Genomic DNA, 25,814 nt, shown 5'->3' on the forward strand with positions numbered 1-25,814 from the left:
GCTTGGGGCCTTAGCAGACAGACAGTCAAGCACATGGTCTTAGCAGATGCAAAGCCAGAAGGTGGTTAGAGAACAGCCTTCGGCTCCAGAGATACCAGCAGGCAAGATGGTGCTTAGTGGAATCACCTTTCGCCAGGAGGACTTGTTGAAAGGCAGAGTTCAGTATAGATCCAGTCTCCAAATGAGAAAGGCAGGAGAAGATTCAGAGGCAGGTGACAAAAGCAGAGGCAGGCTGACGGACACCTTCCTAAAAGCCATCTCCTTCGAGAGAAGCTACGAGAGTTAAGTTATACCACCACGATTGCCAGTTTGCCTCCGGGTCGAATTCAAGGTGCTGGTTATCGTCTTTAAAGCCCTTTGCGGCATGGGTCCAGACTACTGGAGGAACCATTTCACACACACACACACACACACACACACACACACACACAACCCAATGAGATTGGTCCATCTCATCCGTGCTGGCCAAAGAAATGTGCTGTGGAAACCCACCGTTGAAGGAATTTCAGCTGACAGGAGAAATGCCTTTCCAGCCACATCTCCTGCCCTCTGGAACGTCATGCCCCTGGGGTGAGATCTGCACTCCACCCTTTTGGCCTTCAGAAAGGACTTTGAAGACATGGCAGTGCCAACTGGCCTGGGGTACCAATGGATCATTTTGGAGATGGCTAGATGGAGGTGTCAAGCCTGAATTTGGTTAGATGGGGGTGTCAGCCTCCAAGAATCCTTCTTGTCTCTTTCCAGCTGCCATAGAAATGGGGGGGGGCTGACAGGGCTGCCCTCTCTCACCTCTTCTTTTCATTTTTGCCCTAGAATCACTCTTAACACGGGTTAGACAAAACTCTGAATTAGAGGAGTGAGGGTCAAATCAGAAGAATATAAACTACAAGCGTTTGCTGACGATATGGTTTTTCTTTTGGAGGAACCCATGGAAAAAGGTTATAATCTAATAAAAGAATTAGAACAATTTGGCACAGTGGCAGGATTAAAAATTAATAGAAAAAAGACGAAATTAATGACCAAAAATTTAACAGAAAACCAGAAGGAAGAATTAGAAACAATGATGGGGATACAGGTAACAAAAAGGGTCAAATATTTAGGAATATGGTTAACACCACAAGGTAAATCACTCAAAGAGAACAATTATGATAAACTACTTCAACAAACAAAGAAAGATTTAGAATCCTGGAATAAGTTGCAGCTTTCCTTATTGGGCAGGATTGCCTCGATTAAAATGAATATATTACCAAAATTTCTTTATTTATTCCAGACAATCCCAATTAAGTTGTCAAAAAATTTTTTTGAAGAATTAAATAAGATCACACTTAAATTTATTTGGCAGGGGAAAAACCCAGGATCAATGTAAAGGCCTTACAAGATGCGAAAAGTAGAGGGGTCTAGCCCTTCCAAATTGGGAATTATATTATTCGGCAGCTATCTTATTATGGATAAAAGACTGGGTGAACTTACTTAACAAAGAATTTTAGCATTAGAAGGGCATGACCTCCAGAGAGGGTGGCATGCCTTCTTATGGGAAGTGGGGAAACCCAAGCAGTCTTACTTTCATAGACACCTCATTAGGGACTCATTATTAATTAATTGGAAAAAAATATGCAAAAACACTATCTAAAAATTCCGATCTGGCTATCAACAATGGAGGCAATGGTACATCCCAATAATTTGGACATAACAAAAATGATTAAATATAAAGATTTATTAGATCCATGAGGAAATTAAAAACTCGACAAGAACTACAGGAACAGGGTTTAAAATTGATCAGTGGTTATATATACAAATCCATAGCAGATACAAACAAGATATAAAAGACTTTGGAATTTATAACAAACTGCAGTATTTAGATAAAATTTTTCTAGGATCAAACAAAAGAACATATCCAAATTCTATAAATACTTACTGGAAGTAGAATTAGAACAAGAGATAGTCAAAGGGAACATGATAGCCTGGAGCAGGAATGTCGGAAGAAGTATTACATTATCAGAATGGGAAAAGATTTGGAACAGAAATATTAAGATTACAAAATCGGCAGCATATAAAGAAAATACATACAAAATGTTTTATAGATGGCACTTGCCCCCTTCGAGGTTGGCGAAAATGAACCCAAACACGAGTCCAAAATGCTGGAAATGTAAAAGCATAGAAGGAACCTACTTTCATATGTGGTGGTCTTGCAAAGAAACCCAGAAATATTGGCAAAAAATCAGAAAATGGTTGGAGGAGATAACCAAAGAACAAATCGAATACAAACCAGAGTTCTTCCTACTAGGGATCTCTGATAAACATTTACCCAAAAAGATGAAATATGTAACAATTCATATCCTAACTGCAGCCAGATTAGCGTTTGCCCAGTGTTGGAAATCACCCTATGCACCTACAGAACAAATGGTCATCCAGAAAATATGTGATTGTGCAGAAATGGATAAATTAACTATAGCACTTAAAAACAAAGAGGCTTCAACATTTTACGATAATTGGAACTCTTGGTATAATTGGTTAGTCCAGAGATAAACTGCTTAATGGACAATGGGTAATTTAAGCATAGATTTCGATAAAGATGTGTGTATTCAAATTAAGGTAGGAGAATTGGATCTTGCAGACTGTCAAAAAGGATATTGTCTGTTTTTTAAACGCATCTTTTTTTTCTTTTTTCTCTTTCTCTTCCTTTGTTTCTTTCTTTCTTTTACATCTCCTCTTCTCTTTTCTTTCTAGTTTGTAAGACCGATTGTTCTTTTTTTTGTTTTTCCTTTTGTGTATGTAATGTCGATATGTTTTTAATTGTAAATTTAATAAAATTTATTTAAAAAAAAAAAAAAAAAGAAATGGGGGGGATAATTGGGCCTTGTGGAGAGAAGGGTGCTGGAGGATGAAGTTGGTGAATTGTAAAAGTTGGGGTGTTTTGTTGACTATGCTTACTTGCTTACTTCACAGATGCAGCCTCTTATCTCTCTAGGCCAAGGTCTTGGCATACCAAACGTGTGAAACGCCACCTGAAGATGCACCCACATGACATTATACACACCTCAGGTTGGATGGCCAGTTTGAACTATTGTGGGTGGGAACATGGGGTAACTTTCTATATATAATTTTCGCGCTTTTTGCCTCAGATCTTGTATTTCTTCTGATGCTACCACTTCAAATTCAGTAAAAGTCCTTTTCTCTATAACAATGGAGTCTAAGGTTTTCTTTCTTGGATTTTGAATGACAGATGGATTGGTTTATATCTGGGTTATTCATATGAGTTCAGTTTGACACACTTGGGAGCTGAAAGAGGGGAGAGCTGAGGTGGATGCAGTTCCAGCCAAAACAACATAGCTGGATGATGAGTCAGACATGTTCCAACGGCTGCCTGGCCAGAGGAAGGAGAAGCGAAGTCGCCAGGCAACCATTTCACATCCCAGTTGGACAACGTGACATATTGTTTTGGAAAATTGAGAAACTCTTAGTTGTCATGACTTGGAAAGCTGGGAAACTTTCAGTACTGGCTTTCCACTAGTTAGTGCCAAGATGGTGTACCTCAATAAACTTGTTTCTTTGAGGAATTGAAATGCCTCGGAGTTCATTTTATGATGGTTGCATTACTTGGAACTTGACAGGAGGTGGCTAATGGATTAAATAAGACCCCACCTCCATCCTCCATTCTGCTCCCTTCCTCTCCAACATGGTCAATTTTATTATTATTTTTCCATTTAAATTTAATGTTCGCATTTATTGCTTTAAAGTTTTGATGTTTTATATGGGTGGTTGTTGTTTTTTTAAAGAGTGATTGTAAGCTGCCTAAAGTAGCCAAGATGGGTGACATATAAATTGACTCCAACAATAGTTTGGACTTTTTTTTTTTTAGCTTACCAGCATATTCTGGATCCACATGAGGAGGGTAGAAGCCAAACTTGATGAAGATGGGAATGGGCACCCCAAATTTGAACCACTCAACTACATAAGGAGGGGGTTGGCCCGTCAGTGGATGGATTACATCACATCTGAGGATGATGCTTTCATGAGCACGAGCTGTCACAAACTCGGGTTCCTCTCTTAAACCGTGGGCACCTGGGGAAAAAAGGAAGGGGGAGAAAGGGGGAAAAAAGAGGGGAAAATTCAATCGTTTCCTCTAAGCCAGGAAGAAAATCTATTTATGGCTACGGCTGTACCCAACGATTGTGCTTGCATCACACATCACTTAGAACTTTAGCAGTTACAAGGGTAAAACCTGCTTGGTGTGGTGAATGTCAACCTTGTTCAAGTGTTGGGTGATTACAAATGTACCAACTCTGTTTATTTGGTTTATGGCTTAATGTATGGTACAATCCCAAAAGACAGATTAGACCAGTGGTGGTATGCTACTGGTTCGGCCCGGTTCGGCCAAGTCAGTAGTGGGGATGAGCAGCAGAGACTGAACCAGTTCTCTTCGCCACTCTGCGGTTGGGCCCACCCGCCCATCTGGGTTCCCGAGTGCCACGCGGCAGCTGCTGAAGCAACCGGAAGAGGGTAGGCATGCAGGAGGTGAGTTGGAACACCTCTGCGCCTGAGCAAATGCCTCTGTGCCTGTGCAAAGTGCATGCTTGGCACGCACGTGCACCCAAAGTGTGTGCACACCTGCAAAGCATGCCCACCAAACCATGCCCACTGAACCGGTGGTAAAAGTTTTTGAATCCCACCACTGGATTAGACCAATAACCAAGATAATAATAATTAGACCAATAACCAGTCACTGAGATCCTGGAAGCACTCTGATCCAGCCTATCTAAGACCGAAGAGTTTTTTAACATTGCTAAATTGACCATTGTGGGGAGATTTGGGAAAGAACTGGCCGATCCAGGAATCCAGGAAGACCGGGTCGACCTATTCTCAAAAGCACCTGAAGTGAAGGCAGGACAAGAAGCAATGGATGGAAACTAATCAAGGAGAGAAGCAGCATATAACTAAGGAGAAATTTCCTAACAGTGAGAACAATCAATCAGTGGGATGACTTGCCTCAAGAAGTTGTGAATGCTCCAACACTGGAGATTTTAAAGAAGACATTGGACAACCATTTGTCTGAAATTGCCTAGCTTTCCTGCTTGAGCAGGGGGTTGGAATAGAAGACCTCCAAGGTCCCTTCCAACTCTGCTATTCTGTTCCAAAAGACCACAAATCAACCTGTCAGGAAAGTTGAATGGGTCCCGCCTATTTTCAGTATCTTCATTTTGCTTCAGGGCAACCAACCAAGCCACATTGTCTCCGCTGAACAACTCACATCCTTCTATCAAGGTCATCTCCATAAAGCTCTTGAATGGTTTGTGGTTTTTTTTTCTCCCCCCTAACTGGAGAGAAAGACACAAATGCTTCGGTGCAGCTCTTCCACGATTCTCTCCTGGAAAAACCCATCTGTGCCCCCTACACACAGCAGGTTAGGCTTCAAGGTGACACTGACTTTTCAGGAAGAAAGGGAGCGCAGAGGCAGAGAGGAGAAAGGCTCCTGCATTTATAGGAACGTGCACTGGTTAGTGCATTAAAAAAAAAATGTGATTTATAAAATAAGGCAAGATGGGCACAATTCTATCCAGGCGAGGAATAGACGTCCCCAAAGCCCCCCACACCCTGGGGGAAGATTGTCTCCGCCAGAGCTTATCAAGGCAACATTTGAACGGAGGTTTTCAGCATCGCTCCAAGGTGACTTTCCGGCATGTTTTCCCTACCTCCGCCCCCTTTTCTCTCTCCTTCTCACTTCAGGGAGGGGTGGGAAGAGAAAAGGGGAAGGAGGAGGGAATCAGGCACAGCCCTGTGGCTTCTCCTTTACTATTCTTCCTTGAATGTCTTTGCCTCGCCTAATAGTATTTACGGGGAGTGGTTTTCTCCTTGGTGGCATCCATTCAGAAATTGATCTGCCTTTGGAGCCAATCACTTGGCAACGCACGGCCCCCCGAAAAAATTCCTGGAAGGGTCTTTGATGAGGAAGTCATTGACACCGCTAAGGTTGCAATCAATGCCTCAGCAGCACTGATCCAAAAGCCAAAGGATCCATTTCCAGCCTCTCCCTCCCAGGATTCCCTCCAAAACCTGGAATCCTATCCCTGTCCATCTGAAGATCCAAATTGGATCTCTCTTGGTTAAGATGTGGAAATCAGATCTCCGTTCGTGCTTCTGAAGCGTGAAGGGCACAGAGGCTTACAAATCATGCCGCTCCAGTAGAATCTTTCACAAACTGTAGGATCACAACTCTAAACAGCCCCAGACAGTATACCCACTGGTTAGAGTCTCCAGAAGTTGCAGCTCAACATCTGAGGAACAAAGGTCACCCAACCAATTGAGTATTTCCATTGTTGTTTTTTTCACTAGGGAGAACTTGAGTTGGGTTGGGTTGGCCTGGATTGGGTTAATAGAATATCAGAATAACAGAGTTGGAAGGGACCTTGGAGGTCTTCTAGTCCAACTTCCTGTTCAAGCAAGAAACCCTTCTTAAAAATTTACAGTGTTGGAGCATTCATAACTTCTGGAGGCAAGTTGTTCCACGGATTAATTGTTCTAACTCTCAAGAAATTCCTCCTTAGTTCTAGGTTGCTTCTCTCCTTGATTAGTTTCCACCCATTGCTTCTTGTCCTGCCCTCAGGTGCTTTGGAGAATAGCTTGACTCCCTCTTCTTTGTGGCAACCCCTGAGATATTGGAACACTGCTATCATGTCACCCCTAGTCCTTCTTTCCATTCTCTTCCCTTTGATCTTTAGCCCCAAACTAAAATTCTTGGCTGAGCTTCGCATTATTCAGCCATGGGCAGTCCTTCACTCTGTGCAAAAAAGAGTTCAGGACCCACCACAGAATCTTTGACAATCTTTGAAAAGAAAAAGAAGGAAAGAGGGGAAGAGAGCAAGGAAGGAAAAATAAGGGAAGATGGGAAGGAAGAGGAAAAGAGAATGAAGAGGGGAAGGAAGGAAGGAAGGAAGGAAGGAAGGAAGGAAGGAAGGAAGGAAGGAAGGAAGGAAGGAAGGAAGGAAGGAAGATTATAATGAGAGTGAGGGAGGGTCTCAACGAAGTCCTGCCTTAGCACTTGGCCACTATTGGTACCCCCAACATGAGTCCTGTGTCACGCCCACCATAGCCACACCCACAGCCACGCCCACCATGGCCACTCACCCACACACACACCCCAGCCCTCCGAAGTCAAACACAACCCTGATGCAGCCCTCAATGAAATCAAGTTCGACACCCCTGATATAGGGGTGTCAAACATCAGCCGCAAACAATGGTAAGCCCGCTTTGTAAAATATGGAATCTATAGATTCTTTTGCAGGAAGTAAACCAGATGTGATTTTGCTGGTTGATTGGAAGAAGCTGAGCCACTTAACCTACGGAGAACTACACACCAGCAAGGTTGGTTAGGTGAGGTTATGATGGGATAGCCCTTCATGGCTTGGTTGCAGAAACTCCAATATTATCATGACCCATTGTGCAAATCAGGTCATCACACAAAGCCACACTCCGGTTCCTTTGTTTGCTCGCTGCATTTCCAATGCTGCCCCAGTGTTCTGCTAAGGGCTTGTGCATGTTGCAGGAAGCAACTGACCAGTGACATTTGAGCTAATAAAAGTAAAAGCATGGTTCAGTTATTCACGTGACTTGGGAACACAGCCACTGCGTTGGTGTCGGTCCAAACCATCAAACATCTGGGGGAAGGATAGAGTTTTGTTTGTTTGTTTGTTTTGCTCTCTTGATCACACTTCACACACACCCCGCCCCAAAAGATATAAATGGTTGACAGCCACTTCCCCAAACAACTAGTTCCTACCACGAGCAAAATGGACGGAGGCAAAAAAACACCAGCATTTCTCTCGACAGATTCCAGGGTCCTGCAGCTGGATTTCTAAATGACCTTTTTTTCTCAATTAGCCCTTAACCATCTTCCGTTTCTAACTGCAATCTGCAGGAAAGGTTTTTTTTGCTCCTGACTGCTCCGGACCAGCCATAAAATAGCTTCAAAAAAAGATAAAAGATGAAGAAGTGCTTCCCTCTCATCTCTCCCCCCTCCCCCCCCCTTCCCTTGCATCACATTCACCACCTCCTGCTGGGCTATTGCTGATTGGCCCGAGATGACATCACCGTTTTTTCCACAACAGGAGTCTGGTCCGCCAACGAGTCTATTTTTGGCACCCACGAGACAAGGCATTAACCAGCAACTGGCTCCGATGGGGCCACTCAGGCTTACGAGGCGAGAAGTCCCTCCGGGGATGGGACAGAGAAAGGACAGGTGGGAATGCCCAGAGAAAGGTGTATTGCTGCTCGCCTCTCCCCTACACCCCGCTTTTTTCTCCCCATACACACGCACGCTCCCAGACACTGATGAAGCTACACCGAGAAAAAGGCTTAGATGCATACCGGTGGGAAGAAAAAGCAGAGAGGGGAAGGAAAGGAGGGAGGGGGTTTGAAATGCCAGTGGTCTGATTCTGCTTGGACTGTTGGAAGAAGCATCGAGGGGAAAAATCTGGAGAGAAGAACAAGCCCAGCAAGGAGACCATTCAGGGAGGTGACACCTCACAGCACCCCTCTCCAACCAAGCCTTCTACCCTATGCCACTGCTCACTCCTTTGTCTACCCCACCCTAGGATGTGTCTCCTTATCACTGCATTTGCAATGTGAATGGCAGCCCTCAGAGCAGAGGGAATGACCTTGGGTTGTTGGCTCCCTCCTCCCCTTCTCTTCCACTGGTCAACCACAGGACAGGGACGGTAGGCACGATGGTGCACTTATGCACGCCCCTTACAGACCTCTTAGGAATGGGGTGAGGTCAATAGCGGATAGTTTGAGGTTAAAGGAGTGGGGGTTTGAGGATGTAACAACAGAGTCAGATAGTGCATTCCAGGCATTGACCACTCTGTTGCTGAAGTCGTACTTTCTGCAATCGAGTTTGGAGCGGTTTACATTGAGTTTGTATCTGTTGTGCGCTCTTGTATTGTTGCGGTTGAAGCTGAAGTAGTCATTGACTGGTAGGACATTGTAGCAGATAATGTTGTGCACTATGCTTAAGTCTAACCGTAGGCGGTTAGATTAACCCACATATTGTAGCCATGGCCTAGATCAGTGTTTCTCAAATTTGGCAGCTTGAAGATGGGTGGGCTTCAACTCCCGGAATTCCCCTGCCACTCATACCGGCTGAGGAATTCTGGGAGTTGAAGTCCTTGCCTCTTAAAATGGCTTAGGTGGAGAAACACTGCTTTAGAGGCCTCACTGATCATTTCCAAACTTTCACCAGGACCTCCATCTCTCAAGAAACTACCAAGTGTAAAAAGGGCTCTTAACTAGATTGTATTTCGAGACCCTTCCTTGTGGGCTCAGCTGACAGGAAGATGCCGGTAATTCAGCAACCCATTTAATGATTTCTCAGTGCACAAACACACAAACGCCAAGCCACATGAGATCCTTGTCTGCCTAAAATCGACAATGCTGTGGACAACTTGACTCACGTAGTCCTATGGGAATACTCCTGGCAATCTTGTAAGGCTCAGGTAAAAAATCCATTCTAGTGACCTTAAGTGCTTTTGATTCCATTTCCTGTCGGAGTGGATACTGATGTCTGCAACTGTTTTGACAAGAGGTGGAACCGTTGGTTTCGGGAATTAATGCAAAAGTTAAGTGTTACCGGAAAGAAGGAACATGGATCAGCATAAAATGAGAAACCGTCCATCTCATGATAGCCCAGAAGATGCTCCTGAAAAGGCCTGGCATTCTAGCTTCGGATGCAGGATGACCTACAGAAGAACTTTGGGATCAGGTCTTAAGAACTCCGAGGGAGACCCATCATAACTTTGAACTGGCTGTAGTTCAAGGACTACCTGTAGTCCTACGTTCTTGTACTTTGGAGTAGGAATAGGTTGAGGAACGTCTTCAATCAGAGTAGAGCTGGAAGGGACCTTGGAGGTCTTCTAGCCCAACCTATTGCTTAAGTAGGAGATCCTACACTATTTCACAAGGTGGCTGTCCAGTCTCTTCTTAAAAACCTCCAGTGATGAAGCATCCATAACTTCTGAAGGCAACTTCTGTTCCACTGGTTAATTGTCCTCCCTGTTAGGAAGTTTTCCTTAATTCCAGGTTGCTTCTCCCCTTGATTAGTCTCCATCCATTGCTTCTTGTCCTGCCTTCAGGTACTTTGGAGAATAGCTTGACTCCCTCTTCTTCGTGGCAGCCCCTGAGATATTGGAACACTGCTATCACGTCTCCCCTAGTCCTTCTTTACTCTAGACTAGCCAGACCCAATTCCTTCCACCATACTTCATATGTTTTTGTCTCCAGGATTTTAATCAACTGAGTTGCTCTTCTTTGCACTTTTTCCAAAGTCCCAACTTCTTTTCTGTAAAGCAGTGACCAAAACTGGATGCAGTACTCCAGGTTTGGTTTTACTGAGGATTTATAAAGCAGTTCGGATACGTCAATATTACTAATATATCTTTGTCCATGTAAATTAATAATTTCAGTATTACTAATTGTTCTGTCTCACTTTTCTTCTTTCTCAAAAGATGAAAGAGTACAAACTCACACAAACACAGGCAGGCAAGCTGACTCGGACTTCACAGAGTTAATTCTTTGGAACTGATAACGTCCTTGGCATTCCAACACGCTCTGCCTGCCAAGTCCGAATTGATAACAAGTAAAAAGCTACTTACAGAGAATTACAAGGCAGACCACAAGAATCATTCACAACGAAAAACCTGAAGTAAGATTAAACTTTGTCCCGTACAAAGTTCCAGCCGACAACACACCCACTTTTATCCCCTGTGGGGTGTAGCTCAATGACTCAGCTCACTCTCTGACCCTCCCATGCCTCCTACATTGCTGCTCACGTTTCTCCCTATGACGCTGCCTAGGATCAAGCCAACATTCTTCCTCTTGACTCCCTGTCAGGGGCTGCTCCGATATGCCTTCCTCCTGATTAATCTCAGGCTGTTCCTCTCGGTTGTCTGCTGAAACCTGAGGCATTATCAGGGAGGAAGGCATTGCCAGAGAGGAAGGTCCTGGGGAGGAAGGCATTCCCAGTTCCTCCTCCTCATCTTCCAAGTCCTCTTCCTCTGACAGCACAGGCTCGGGAATCGGAGCCACAACAACTAATACTTCTTTCTCTATGCCAAGGACTGTTTGATATCCTCTGCCATGGACCATGAGCCATGGTGGTGCAGTGGTTAGAGGGCAGTATTGCAGGCTACTTCTGCCAACTGCCGGTTGCCTGCAATTTGACAGTTCGAATCTCACCAGGATCAAGATTGACTCAGCCTTCCTTCTTTCCCAGGTGGGTAAAATGAGGACCCAGATTGTTGGGGGCAAGAGGCTGACTCTGTAAAAAGCTTAGAGAGAGCTGTAAAGCCCTGTGAAGTAGTGTATAAATCTAAGTGCTATTGCCATGCATAGGTTTGTATAGTTTTCCTCTAAAACTAGAAAGCTGTGTCTGTCACCAGAGAGATGACATCACTCTCCTAACGGCAAATTATAATCCCCCTGGCTGATGCCAAGATGCTTCCCCTAGCATTGCATTTGCAGAGTGAGGCAGTTGTTTCCCCTTCATGCAAGCTAACTGCATGAGCTACTCAGGGTTTCATTAAAAGGAAAGAATGGGGACCGAACGAGAGCAGCAGTGGGCTTAACTCGTTCAGGAGTGAGTCGGTGCTATTTTTAACCAGAGGAACACGATTGTGTGATAATGAACACGACATCCTCCTTCAAATGCCAAGTGGTATTACAGAATTAGCAAGTTTGTGGGGCACAGCTTCAAGCGAGCCCTAAATTCAGGGGTGGGATTCAAATTTTATAACAACTGGTTCTGTGGGTGTGGCTTAGTTGGTGGGTGTGGCTTGGTGGTCATGTGACTGGCTGGGCATGGCCAACTCAACATCACTCACATCGAGGCACACATCTCCTCGCCTGGCCTCTCGTGACTGTGAGGATGCTGCAACAGTCGTAAGTGTGAAAAATGGTCATAAGTCACTTTTTTCAGTGCCACTGCAACTTTGAATGGTCCCTCCACACAAGCAAAGTACCAGCAAAGGAGGGGAAATTAACTCCAGAGACGTTCCTGAGACAGGAAGTCTAGTCCTGCCAAGAATGTAATAAGGGTTAATGGAGAGGCAGTTTCTGTAAACAACACCAGAATGTTTCCTTCCTGCCTTCCTTACAGGATTAGCCCGGTAATTTCTTCTAACAACCGGTTCTCCAAACTGCTTCGAATGTTAACAATTGGTTCTAGCGAATAGGTGTGAACCAGTAGAATCCCACCCCTGCCTAAATTCCTGGTAACAAAAATGCCCACTGTACGCACAACCACCAAAAGAGGCCCCTGGGGCCTCTCCTTGGAGCTCCAGATCCTCCACTCAGCAAAATGAGGATGGACAGATCCTGACTGTAACACACATCTGCCCATCCAATTAGAAAGAGATCTACTTCCACAAAAAAAGAAAGAAAGAAAGAAATGGGAGCGATCGAGAACGCAAGATAGACCCAACTTTCATTTTTGCATGACCCAGAGAGGATGCCTTTGGCAGCCCTCCAAACCCCGTCTCCCTGAAGGAGGAAGATGAAGGATAGATAGTCCGTGTGGCTTCTTTTGCACGGCGTTCTCAGCTTCATTCAAATGCCACTTGATGGATTGGGTGCCTTTAACACAATTGCACCTCCTTCCATCCCATCGAAAGAGATCATTTCAGGAGCAGTTTTGAGGAAAGTCTAGAGTTACAAGCAGTGCCTCAAACCTAAACTCACTCAGCCCAGCTTCAATAATATTTCTGCCAACAGATTGGAGAACCTGGTGTGCGTGTGTGTGCACATGCACACACCCACAGACACACAAAAGAAGATGCATCTAAGGAGATCCAAAGGATCATAACCCCGTTATTCAAGGTCAACCTTTTGTCCTTCCCTGTGCAAAAGGGTGAGATCATCTTTCCTCCCTTCCTTCCTCCCTTTCCTTCCTTCCTTCCTTCTTCCTTCCTTTCTTTCTCTCTCTCTGTCTTTCTTTCCCTTTCCTTCTTCCTTCCTTCCTTCTTTCTTTTTCTTTCTCTCTCTCTCTTTCCTTCCTTCCTTCTCTTCCTTCCTCTCTCTCTCTCTCTCTTTCTTTCTCTTTCTTTCCTTCCTTGTTTCTTTATTTCTTTTTCTCTCTGTGTGTGTGTCTCTCTCTCTCTTACTCTCTCTTTCTCTCCTGTCTTTTCTATTCCAACTTGATTTCCATTCTGGTTACCTTTTATCTTAAAAGAGAGAAGGGGTAAAAATGCCCCTTTTGAGTTCTCAGGTAACTATTACCTGCAATCCAATTTACTCAGAGGTAACTTTCCTGAAGAAGGTTCATAAGAGCCTCCTCTTCTACAGAAAGGACTGGCCCAAGGATGACAATTTGGAGGTGCACGTTGTATGTCTTGTTCTTTCTCCATTATGACTAAAGAAGACCATTTCTTAATACATGGATTTCTGGAGACATGTCAAAAAGAGCTAACAAAGATCATGTAGTCACCACAGTCATTTGTGTCTACTATTATTCCCCCCCAAAAAATCTGAAGTAATGAAACTGAGAAGTAAGTTAGATGTTTTCGGGCAGTTTATTCTCTCTGGAATTTCTTCAGAAGCTTCAACAGATGCAAAGAGGCACCAACGATCTATCAACAGACATTCTCACCTGTCATATATTATTAGCCCAACCTTCTCCTGCTTGCTATCTTCAAAATCTGTTGGACTACAATCTCATAATTCCTCAGAAAAACAGTTTAGGTGTATTTATCGCATGGAGCATGTAATCTTCGAGGTGAATGTTTTACTGCCATTAATTATTGAAAGTTTAATTTCATATTTGTGAATGCTTTAAATTGCATTCATTGTACATAGCACCTAACATTGAAAAATAGTTGCTGTTATTATTAATGATAATAATGAATGAGCCACAGTCCAATAATAAGTAAGCCCGCCTGCCCTGTGAACTAAATTGCCCAGCAGTTTTCAATTCCATGGATAGTAATTATAGGTAAAATTCTGGGTTTTTTTCCCCATCAGACGGAAAAATACCCATGTTGTTTAGTCAAAAGAATCATAAATATTCATAATTTGTTGCAACAACAAATGCAATACATGACCTATTGCATCATTGATAGTCCTTAATTCAGGAATCAGCTACGCTTCCCATGATTTTCTATTTTACTTGGAAAAAACAGACTTCAGTTCAGAGTATTGGATAAGAAGATCACTAGTTTATATTTAAGAAGAGATTCCAGAATGTCTTTGTTCCTGTTTCATTTTAATCCATTTTAGAAGGATACAGTTAATTGTGTTTTTTTTATTCAACCCAGATTTCTAAAAAAAGGATAAGAGAGATCTATTTTTACCTGTTTGACTGAACTCGGCACCCTAAATGGATTCGCAGAAGGCTCGAAGTGTTAAGTGTGTTCCAGAAAAGTTTGCCAAGATAATTTTTCAATGCAAAGGGATTGAAAAGGGAGCTTTTGGTTGGTTTGTTTTTTCTTCTCCTCTTCTCTTCCTCTTTCTCTTAGGAGAACTTGAGTTACACCTGAATAAGCATCATCTCCAAAGGCATTTTTCCCCCATCAGTCCGGAACCCCCCGGAAATAGGGCTTCTGGAAGGTGCCTTGCACGCAAAACAAAATTATGCATCCAACTGGAATTTCACTCAAGGCTACAAGACAAGCTCAACAACCAACTAATGGCACACAGAACCTTCTGCTCCAATAGCCAACAAGACATACTGGATTTCTGCTACTGTATACTGCCAGGTGAAATTCCCTGTAGGGAAGAGGTGGATGGTGCCAACTACAAGGGGGTGTTTTAAATGGCAAACACAGCTTTCCATGGTAGCCCATTTTGAAAGCACAACTCTGGGTGGCTCACAACAGTTATATCAAGCTAAACATTGTACAATGATAACAACAAAAACAAAAACTTGGGTGGCACAACCAGAGGTGATATTCAGCAGGTTCTGACCAGTTCTGGAGAACCGGTAGCGGAAATTTTGAGTAGTTCGGAGAACTGGCTAATCCCACCTCTAACTGGCCATGCCCCCATCTATTCTCTGCCTCCTGAGTCCCAGTTGATTGGCTGGGTCTTCTTTGGTTGCCTTGCACAGGACAACGGAGCTGGAAAGCAGGTTAGTGGGGTGGGGAGGGAATGGGACTTTGCAGTAACCTTCCCCTGCCATGCCCACCAAGCCAGGCCCCCAGAACCAGTAGTAAAAAATTTTGAATCCCATCACTGAGTTATATCAAGCCAAACATCGTACAATGATAACAGAAACAAAAACCTAAATAATAGATAGAGAGATGAATAGAGAATAGGACAATAGAACAATAAGGTAAATATTATAGTGGACTGAGATAGATAAAGGAATATAGATAAATGTACAGACAGCTAAGATTTATGTAAAAGTATCTATACCGTCACGGAAGCATTGCAATGAATGGAAATGATGTTGTATATGAGAAAAAAATGTTTAATAAAAATTAATAAAAAGGAAAAGGAAACAAAAAAACTGGGTGCCACAACCCTTCTGCTGTGATGCAGTCAACACGGCCAACTTTCAGCTTTGACTTCAGCCTATCTTGGGAGGAAAGCCAGCTCTTCCACGGTTTTGTGGAACGTTCAATCATGAGGGATCTTTGGGATCTAAGGAGGGTTAAAGGAAAGTTGAGAGGGGCTTGTGGAAGGTTAAAAGGATGAGGGATCTCCCAGGTGTAAGGAGAAGGGTGTTCCACAGGGCACACAGAAAAGGTATTATGAACTTGTTCACAGGAAACAAAAGATGGAAAATAGTCCACCTTCTCTAATTTGCCATCTCGGGGATGTACTTCTAAGAAGTCCCAAGCAGCTAAAATTCTGCAGGCTGGGGGTCAAATACATTTTTGAAGAGTTAATAGCAAGTGGAGAGTTAATAGCCAGAAGAGTTAATAGCAAGTGGAGAAAGAAGCTAGTGAAGTGACTAGTCATAGTATATTAAGACACACCATTCATTTATCTTCCTGAGACACTGACTGCATTCTCTGATTATAATTTTTTTGGGGGGGAATCAAAACTGGCTGCATTTCCATAAGGAGCAAATGCCCAGGCAAATGCCGGCATGTTAACTTCTAATAAATTCTCTGAAGTTTTGGGAATGTGGCTCAAGGCTCATGATTTTATTTATTTATTTATTTGTTTGTTTGTTTATTTACTTATTATTTATTTATTTGATTTGTCAATCGCTTACAAGATAATAGGTATAAGTATATACATAGTTATGAATACATGAAATGGGTACATATAAGAAAAATAAAAGAAACAATAGGACAGGGACAGTAGGCACGTTGGTGCGCTTATGCACGCCCCCTACAGACCTCTTAGGAAAGGGGTGAGGTCAATGGTAGACAGTCTAAGGTTAAAGTTTTTGGGGTTTGGGGAAGAAACTACAGAGTCGGGTAGAGTATTCCAGACATTGACCACTCTATTGCTGAAGTCGTATTTCCTGCAATCAAGTTTGGTGCAGTTAACTTTGAGTTTGTATCTATTGTGTGCTCTTGTGTTGTTATGGTTGAAGCTGAAGTATTCATTGACAGGTAGGACATTGCAATGTATGATTTTATATACTACACTTAGATCGGACCAAAGACGGCGTAGTTCTAGGTTTTCTAGGTCTAGAATTTCAAGTCTGGTAGCATAAGTTATTCTGCAACAAGTAGAGGAGTGTAGAACTCTTGTGAAATATTTCTGGACTTTCTCAACTGTGTTAATATCAAGATACGTGATGTGGGTTCCAGACTGATGAGCTGTATTTGAGTATTGGTCTAGCAAATGTTTTGTATGCCCTAGTTAGTAGTGTGGTATTACCAGAGAAAAAGCTACGTAGGATTAGGTTAACTGCCGGAATCCTGACACATACATGGTTTAAAAACTGCCACGACCGGATTCACACACAGCGCTAGGCCCAAATCAAGAGCTGCCTTTAACATTAAAGGATAAAGAAGATACAGAATATTTTTAACATGGGATTTGTTTTACCAATGATTAGATAATAGAGGTAGAAATTAGAAGGTGGAAGAATACCACTATGTACAAGTAAATAATATTATTACTGCTACTATTATGTACAAGCAAATTTACCCAGACAATATTAAGCACTTATGTATGTTAAAGAAAAACATACAAATATTTTTTTTAAAAAAGAACTGTGTTAAAATCTCTGCAAGGGAACAAGCAGGTTCAAACAAAATAAGGAACCATTTCTCAGCTAGCCGCCTCAAAGAGTTGAACCTCACTGATTGCCGATTCTAAAAGTGGATCACACTTCAGCGACAGTAATGTCTCCAAAGTCATCAGCTACCAGATGTGGAGATCTCCAGAGATCTCCTCAATACAATTAGGTTATCAGGCCCATAGATTAGTCCACCTTGACCTCCCAAATTTTGCAAGTTGGTGGGCATAGTGCAGAAGCTGATATAACTGCTGCTGAAAATGTTCACATCATGCAATTCAGAAGATGGCCCAGGACAAGCTGGAAGTTCAGCCATGCTTAAAAGGCCAGCTAAGGTAGCAGCTACCAGCACCACTCATAGTCGGGGGTGACGTCCATGCTTTCCAAAGTACTTCATCTTGTGGAAATATCAGACAAAGGGAACTATGAAGGCAGTGGTGCAACCATTAAGCAAACTAAGCACGTGTTTAGGGCACCAGGCCCAAAGGGGGCACCACAAAAACGTTTATGTAGCCTAAGCTTGACTTCGTTTGTAGAGTATGTACAAAGGACGGAGGGCATCAAGATTGGTCAATGCTTAGGGCACCAGTGAGCCTTAATCCGCCACTGCATGAAGGCTGCCCAGGAATAAGCTGGGAAACTGAGAGCTTTCCATTCTGAGGATCACACATCCCACCAGTGGTCAAAACTGACATGGTTGGCCAGCTGTACCATATGGCCAGTGAGAAAGGTACAGTTAGCTAAGCAATCATCAACTATTTACAAAGTACCTTATGATTCTTGACGCTTGACGAATGTATCTTTTCTTTTATGTACACTGAGAGCATTTGCACCAAGACACATTTCTTGTGTGTCCAATCATACTTGGCCAATAAAGAATTCTATTCTATTCTATTCTATTCTATTCTATTCTATTCTATTCTATTCTATTCTAAGCAATCATGTGCAAAAGGAAGCCGACTTCAATTCTGGAGATTTCACACCTTGTGTCACCAAAAACAGACCTCTCCAATTGCCCAGAGGGGGTTGCATTCATGACTTGTAAGAGCTGGCGTGTCTTTTTAGGTCTTCTTCTGGCAACCTCCCTCAACAGAAGCAAACATCCCTTTATAAGTCCGAGAGCAATGACCTTTCTTACTCTGTTTTTGCTTCTTGGGCTTTGCAAAGTGGTCTCCAGGAAGTGGGAAGGGAGGGGAAGGGATGGGGTGGGGGTTGGAGTAGCTCTTTGATGTGCTGCTCTTGTGTTTAAAGCCTCACAGAATGACGGATGGAGAATGTGCAGAGGGTAAGCATTAGCCTCAAGGTCATACCATCCGAGCTACCGAAAAGGCAGCCACAGCATGGAAAATGCTGTTAAGAGAAGGAAAACTGTGATTCCACCAACATCCTCTGCAGGTCAGCTTAATACCCAGCAGGAAGAGGTCATATCCTCCCTTCACAAAGGCACAGTGGTAAATAGGATGAAAGTGCCTTCCATTTTGTTCGGTAAGTCCAAATGATGAAACCGAATGGCACAGGCTCTCTGGAATGGTCACATATTTTCTGGAGTGGTCTCTCCCAACTTTGAAACCTCCAGAAGCTGTCGGAAACACAAAGCCCATCATCCAAGAGCTCTGGTGGTACAGTGGCTAGAATGCAGTATTGCAGGCTAACTCTGCCCATGGTCTGGAGTTCGATCCTGAAGGTTCAAGGTTGACTCAGCCTTCCATCCTTCCAAGATCAGTAAAATGAGGACCCAGATGGTTGGGGGCAGTGATGTATTAACCATTAAGCAGACTAAGCACCTGCTTAGGGCATCAGGCCCAAAAGGGGCACCATAAAGTTGAGAATATGGCTTCATTTGTACACTATGTACAAAGGAAAGGGGCACCAAGATTTGTAAGGGCATAGGGCACCAGTGAGCCTTAATCCACCACTGGTTGGGGGCAGGAGGCTGACATCTGTAAACTGTTCAGAGAATGCTGTAAAAAGCACTATGGGGCAGTATATAAGTTTAAGTGCTAGTGTTCACAATAACTGAGGATTATTGTTATATCAACCCATCCCTTCGGATCTCCTGTAAATGAAATTGTGCAAAGACAGATAATGGGCATATTCAAGAACTGGATTGTGCTAGGTAGACACAAAGATTGAAAATATAGCCCTGGGTTTCTGAACATTTATCTACCATTTTAATTGTTGCGCTAAGGAGCATAATGTCTATGGAGATTCTCACTCATTCAGGCCATGGAAAAGCAACTTTGAGACAAGGAGCATGGTGGCTCACCTGATTAGGATGTTGGGTTGGAGGCTAGCAAGCCTACGTTTGAGACCCAACAGCTGCCATAAGGTGGGGTAAGCTCCCATCCTTCGCTCCACCTCTTGCCAGGGACATGAAAGAAGCCTCCAATTGGGCATCCCCCATGGGCAACAATGATGTCACCAGCTAATCCTTTCAACCCGCAAGCACTTCGGCACTTCTGACATGAGTGTGATGCAATCGTTGTACGTTTCTGGGCTCAAAGCAGCATCATGGACAAATACTCTGTCCACGGGTTTGATCAGTTATGGTTCTCCTCCAATCTCTCCTCTCACTAGTCACAAAATGCACATGGAATGAGATGGTCATGTTGTGCAACTCAGAAAACAACCCAAGAGGATGATCCAGAATCTCCACAGATGTATAGAATGAGGCTTCATCAAGCTTGAAAAGTAACCCAAAGGAACCAGAGCAATCTAGCCTGTGTAGCGAAGCAGATCGATTCACATTCTCATCAATCCCAAGAAAAGTTACTGTGGGAAAGCAACCAATGATCTCCCCCTTTCCCTGGCTCACAAACACCTTTCCAGCCAAGATCACCAAGGATGAGCCTGAAAAACAACCATCAGGCAGGTATCTCCTTGTCCACAGCTAGGCTCTGCAAGTGGACGTAAGAGTCTAGGCCAAGGAGAATCTAGGCCAACACTCAAAGAGCCATTTGGACCTGTTTCCCACAGAAAAGAAAATACCAGGAGCCTCATGGCCAACTCAATGTCATGCCCACCCAGTCACATGACACATACCCCACCATGCCTACCCAGGTTTTGTGGCTCCTGGTGTTTTCTATGGGAAATGGGTCTGTCTCTCTCTCTCCCTCTCTCCCTCCCTCTCATTTCTGTTTTTTGTGATCACCCAACAGGGAGCCACAGTAAGGGGCCCAAAGAGCCGCATGTGGCTCCAGAGCCACAGGTTGCTGACACCCGGATTAAGCCAAGATGACACTGACTGCAGCAAAGAGGACATAGAGTCTGAGATGCAAATACAGAATGAACATCTTTGACACCTGTCCAACATTCAGCAACCTTCCTGACCAAGGATAGCCAGAAAGACACCAAACTATCTTCACCAAAGCTCCAATCCAGCCTGCCAGCAACCTTAGTCTAGCCAAGCGGGAGCAAGATCTTGGGATTTCTCAGCCATGCATTCCTCAAGCAATCCAATATCACTGATCGTAGTTGGGAAAAAAAATATATGAGTAATCCAGTCTCCTGATTTCTAGCTGGTGCCTTCACTACTAGACCAAACTGGCTCTACTAGAACATTATATGAGCCCATCCTGGAATGTTTTTGAACCGGAGACGTTGTGGCTTCTTCGGTTAGGTGAGAATTTTGCACAATGTCTTAGGCCTACTGCTTTACGTTGTTAACCAAACAGAAGATGCTCAGAGACACCATTCCGAAGTTGGGCGACCATGCACATCATCCTACAAATAAATGGTCTGCCTAAGGAACTAAATCCCGAGGGATGTCATGTCAGGGAAGATTTTTCCTGGGCTGCATAAATCAAATCAGGTTGATGATGTTTCGGGGTGGGGGGGGACGACAAAAGAATTGCACAGCTAGAATGAAATGAGGTTAATCTCTCCAAGCATTAATGCCTTCCGGTGCAGGAGCATGGACAGTCAGCCTCCTCCACAGACACCCAGCCTGATTTCGAGGAAGACTGAAACTAAATGTGCTTCCCCCTGCCTCGAGCACAGGAATTGCTGAGGATCGCAAAAGCGGCTCCCTGAATCTGCCCTGGCATCCATTTGGGCGAAAGGCTGCATGCGAGTCTTCAAATCAGCAAATTAGGAGTCCTGACATGTATCGATCGGATGTCACCCAATGGGCCCATTCTGTATTCATGGAGAAGAAAGCCCTGGCAGAAAGCAGCATTTTCAGCTATAAAGGTCCAAACAAGCAAGTATTATGTATTATTTTTTTTTCTTTTTTGGGACTGGAATGTAATGTATAATCCTAATTCTTTGTGCCAGGCACATGCTGGGTTATACCAGGGTTGGCCAGGAGAACCACCCTGTCCTGAACTCTGTAGACCCTGGAGTACATTTCTGCTATTCAGTGGCAATTTCTGCACATTTTAGCTTTGGGTCTAAGCAAGAGGGCAGAAATCCAGAAAAAGGGGTTGAAAAATTGTCCACTATCAACCTCCCATCTGTGCAGTGGTGGGATTCCATTTTTTTTTTACTACCAGTTCTGTGGCTGTGGCTTGGTGGGTATGGCAGGGGAAGGTTACTGCAAAATCCCCATTCCCTCCACACCCCCACTAACCTGCTTTCCAGCTCCATTCTCCTGTGCAGGGCAACCAAAGAAGACCCAGCTGATCAGCTGGGACTCGGGAGGAAGCCAGTCAGAGGTGGTATTTGCTGGTTCTCCAAATTATTCGAAATTTCAGCTGCCGGTTCTCCAGAACCTGTCAGAACCGGCTGAATACCACTCTGGGTCTAACCCATCCCAAAGTAACTACAGAAATTGTCGGAGAGAGACACCACACACACACTCTGCTTCTCCCAGGCCAGTTCCCAAGCTCAGTAAGCCTCACCTATAAACACCTCCTGGAATGAACAACAGGGCTGCTTGTGCACACTCTCAGGTGCATGCTAGTGTGCAAGATGCCACCTTTCTCAGCACACCAGATTAGCATCTTTCCTGCGTAGCCTCAGTCCACACCAGTGCCCTGATCAGAATGCATAGCTCCTTCTCTAGGCCTTTGCCGCTTGTGTATGCCCATGCGGAAACCTCATTTATGAGCTACACACACAACACGTGTGTGCACATGCAACCTATCAGTAGGGGGAGGCAGACAAAATTTTCACTGGCTTCACTGCTGTTCCTTCTGTATCCGTCAGAGGCCTTTCCTTAGCAGTCGGAAAAATGCTGCCAGTCTCTGCTTTAAAGCCACCCACAATTTGATGTCAAGCTATCTGGAGGATAATGGTGGTAAGCTGCCTGGACTGTGAGTTGAGTGGCTACATAAATTCATTTAATAAAATTAATAAAATAATAATAAACTCAGGACATATTCATTATAATGATGTGGTAACTACTGCCTCACCTGCCTTTATACAGAATCCATTTTAAGCCCTTTCTGTCTGTCTGTCTTTATCTACCTATCCACCTACCCATGTATCCATCGATCCATCCATCCATGTGTCTGTCCGTCTGTCTATATCATCTATCTATCATCCATCTACCATCTGCCTATCATCCATTCATCCATCTATCTACCTACCCACCTACCTATCAATATCATCTATCATCCATGCATCATCTATCTATCTATCTATCTATCTATCTATCTATCTATCTATCCATCATCTATCTATCTATCTATCTATCTCTATCATCTATCATCCATGCATCATCTGTCTGTCTATCTATCTATCTCTATCATCTATCATCCATGCATCATCATCCATCTATCTATCTATCTATCCATCCATCCATCCATCCATCCATCCATCCATCCATCATCTATCATCATCATCATTCTCTCTCTCCCCTCTCCCTCGTCGTCTTCCTGGGAAGAAACTGCAAGCATATTATTATCGTTGTTGCTGTTATCCGCTTATGACCCCTTGCCTTCTCCTTTCTTCTATCCCCATAGGGGAGCACCCATAAACCAGAAGCTTCATGTTTAAAGAAAATTAAAGATGACATCCTCAAGATATTTGAGGCTGCTGCTTCCAGAGCTCCTCCACTGGCTGCTAGAAAACAGCAGAAACACCTGGACCAGAAGATCCAAGAGCTGCTCTGTGGTGCAATGCACCTCACTGACGCAAAGTACACAACATCGAACAGGTCTACTCAACAAAGTCTACGGACGGTGCCAATGAGAGCCGCAACAGATGCCCGTTTCCAATTCTACTCCAGCAGAATTAAATCCACCTCCATAAAGTCTGTCTTTTTTTTCTTCTTCTTCTTCTATGACACTCCAGAACAAGGCATATGCAAAGCCGGACTGTTTATTCCAAATATATGAACTGGTTACCTATGTCAACTAAATGCCAACCCCTCCCTCTCCCTCCCCCTCCCAAGGTGAACAGGCAAATATAATTTTACAAACTGATAAATTGGGGCGGGCAAATTTCACGATGTTTCCAATGCCTAAATGAAACACAGCGGTGTTTGGGGTAGGGAGGCACCTTTTGGCTTATCCAGACTACAGACGCATCTAGAGCAACGTTTATCATGCTTGGTAGCTGAAAGATGGGTGGACTTCAACTCCCAGAATTCTAAAAATGGATTAACAGAGTTGGAAGGGACCTTGTAGGTCATCTAGTCCAACCCCCACCCCCACCACGCCCAAGCAGGAGACCTTACATCATTTCTGACAAATGGTAGTCCAGTCTCTTTTTGAAAGCCACCAGTGATGAAGCTCCCACAACTTCTGAAAGCAACTTCTGTTCCGTTTGGTGGATTGTTCTCAGTGTCAGAAAATTTCTCCTTATTTCTAGGTTGAATCTCTCCTTGGTCAGTTTCCATCCATTATTCCTTGTCTGGCCTTTGGATGCCTTGGAAAGTAGCTTGACCCCTACCTCTCTATGGCAGCCCCTCAAATATTGGAAGACTGCTATCCTGCCTCCCCTGGTCCTTTTCTTCACCAGACTAGCCAGGCCCAGTTCCTGCAACCGTTCGTTGTACGTTTGAGCCTCCAGTCCCCTAATCATCCTGGTTGCTCTTCTCTGCACTCTTTCTAGAGTCTCAACATCCTTTTTTTTATAGTGTGGTGACCAAAACTGGATGCAATCCAGACCAGTCCACCATCTTCCAGCTGCCAAGGTAGAGAAATGCTGATCTAGAGCCAGGTTTCTTGGCCACAATGCAAGCAAAGAGGCAGGATTAAAAAAAAAAATCAGATGGGACATACACAGAGACACACACCTTGTGTTGATAGTTATAACCAAACCTCAGATTCTGCACCCCTTCTGGAGCTAAATCCCAGCAGAAGTCTCCTCTTCCTGCCACTTACACACAACTATTGCGAGATGGGATGGACACACACACACACACACACACACACACACAACTATTGTGTTGATACTTATACCCAAACCTCAGATTCAGGTGAGCCCGCCTTCCCACCTTCTGCACCCCTTCTGGAGCTAAATCCCAGCAGAAGTCTTCTCCTCTTGCCACACACACATACAACTATTGTGAGATGGGACACACACACAACACACACATACACACACACACACAAACTATTGTGTTGATACTCATACCCAAACCTCAGATTCAGGTAAGTTCTCCTTCCCACCTTTTGCACCCCTTCTGGAGCTAAATCCCAGCAGAAGTCTTCTCTTCCTGCCACACACACACAACTATTGTGAGATTGGACACACACAGAGAGAGACAGAAAACTATTTTGTTGATACTTATACCCAAACCTCAGATTCAGGTAAGCTCTCCTTCCCACCTTTTGCACCCCTTCTGGAGCTAAATCCCAGCAGAAGTCTTCTCTTCCTGCCACACACACACAACTATTGTGAGATGGGACACACACACACACACACAACTATTGTATTGATACTTATACCCAAACCTCAGATTCAGGTAAGCCCGCCTTCCCACCTTCTGCACCCCTTCTGGAGCTAAGTCCCAGCAGATCCCAGTCTGCTCCTCCTGCCTTAAACGCCAGCTCGTTCCATAGGAAGCCTGGCTTTCCCATCAAAAGAAACTGAAGGAGGAAAGACGCGCCTTCTCCCCTCGGATTCCTTCCTTCCCAGTGAGTCAGAACGAGAGGGGTTTCCCCGTGATGTCATGGCAGATCCCAGCCTTTTACTTCCATGGCACCGTGACATCATCAGGCTTGAGATCAAGGAACAGATGGGGCGAAGAACATGTTGCTTATTTCGAAGGGAGAAAAAACAACATACAGCAGCATCAAACCGAGGCAGATGCTTCATGTTCAAGTAGGGCCTCCGGAGTGATGGGCCTTGAGGCAACCACAGCTAGTCCTCAACTTAACAACCGTTCCATTTAATGACTGTTTGAGGTTACAACGGCCCTGAAAAAAAGGGACTTAGGGCTGTTTTTTCACAGTTGCAACCTTTGCAGGACCATGCGATCAAACTTCAGGTGCTTGGCAAACTGTTTCATACTTAGGACCGTTACAATGCCCCGGGGTCACAAGCCAAGTCCAGGGGGAAGCCAGATTCACTTCACAATGGTGCCACCAATTTAACAACTCCGCCATTCACTGAGCAATGGTGGCAAGAAACGTCGTAAAATGGGACAAAACTCACTTAACAAATTCCTCACTTAGCAACATACGTTTTGGTCGTAAGTTGTCTCAATATATACCTGTATTCCGAAACTAAGCAAAAA

General features: G+C 44.0%; 1 protein-coding gene across 1 annotated transcript in view; it reads right to left on the reverse strand.

Moving 5' to 3' along the window:
- The window catches only part of IGSF9B (immunoglobulin superfamily member 9B), a 92,473-nt gene that overhangs the window by 57,319 nt on the left and 9,340 nt on the right, over positions 1-25,814 (reverse strand). Inside the window, exon 2 of the mRNA XM_087969822.1 lies at positions 3,865-4,062. Within this exon, the coding sequence (XP_087825948.1) occupies positions 3,865-4,062 (198 nt within the window). The remainder of the gene's footprint in view (positions 1-3,864; positions 4,063-25,814) is intronic.

Source organism: Notechis scutatus, chromosome 7 (genome assembly GCF_049901735.1).
Source record: "Notechis scutatus isolate UNSWTSFEM ecotype Mainland chromosome 7, rNotScu1.2, whole genome shotgun sequence".
NCBI lineage: Eukaryota > Metazoa > Chordata > Lepidosauria > Squamata > Elapidae > Notechis > Notechis scutatus.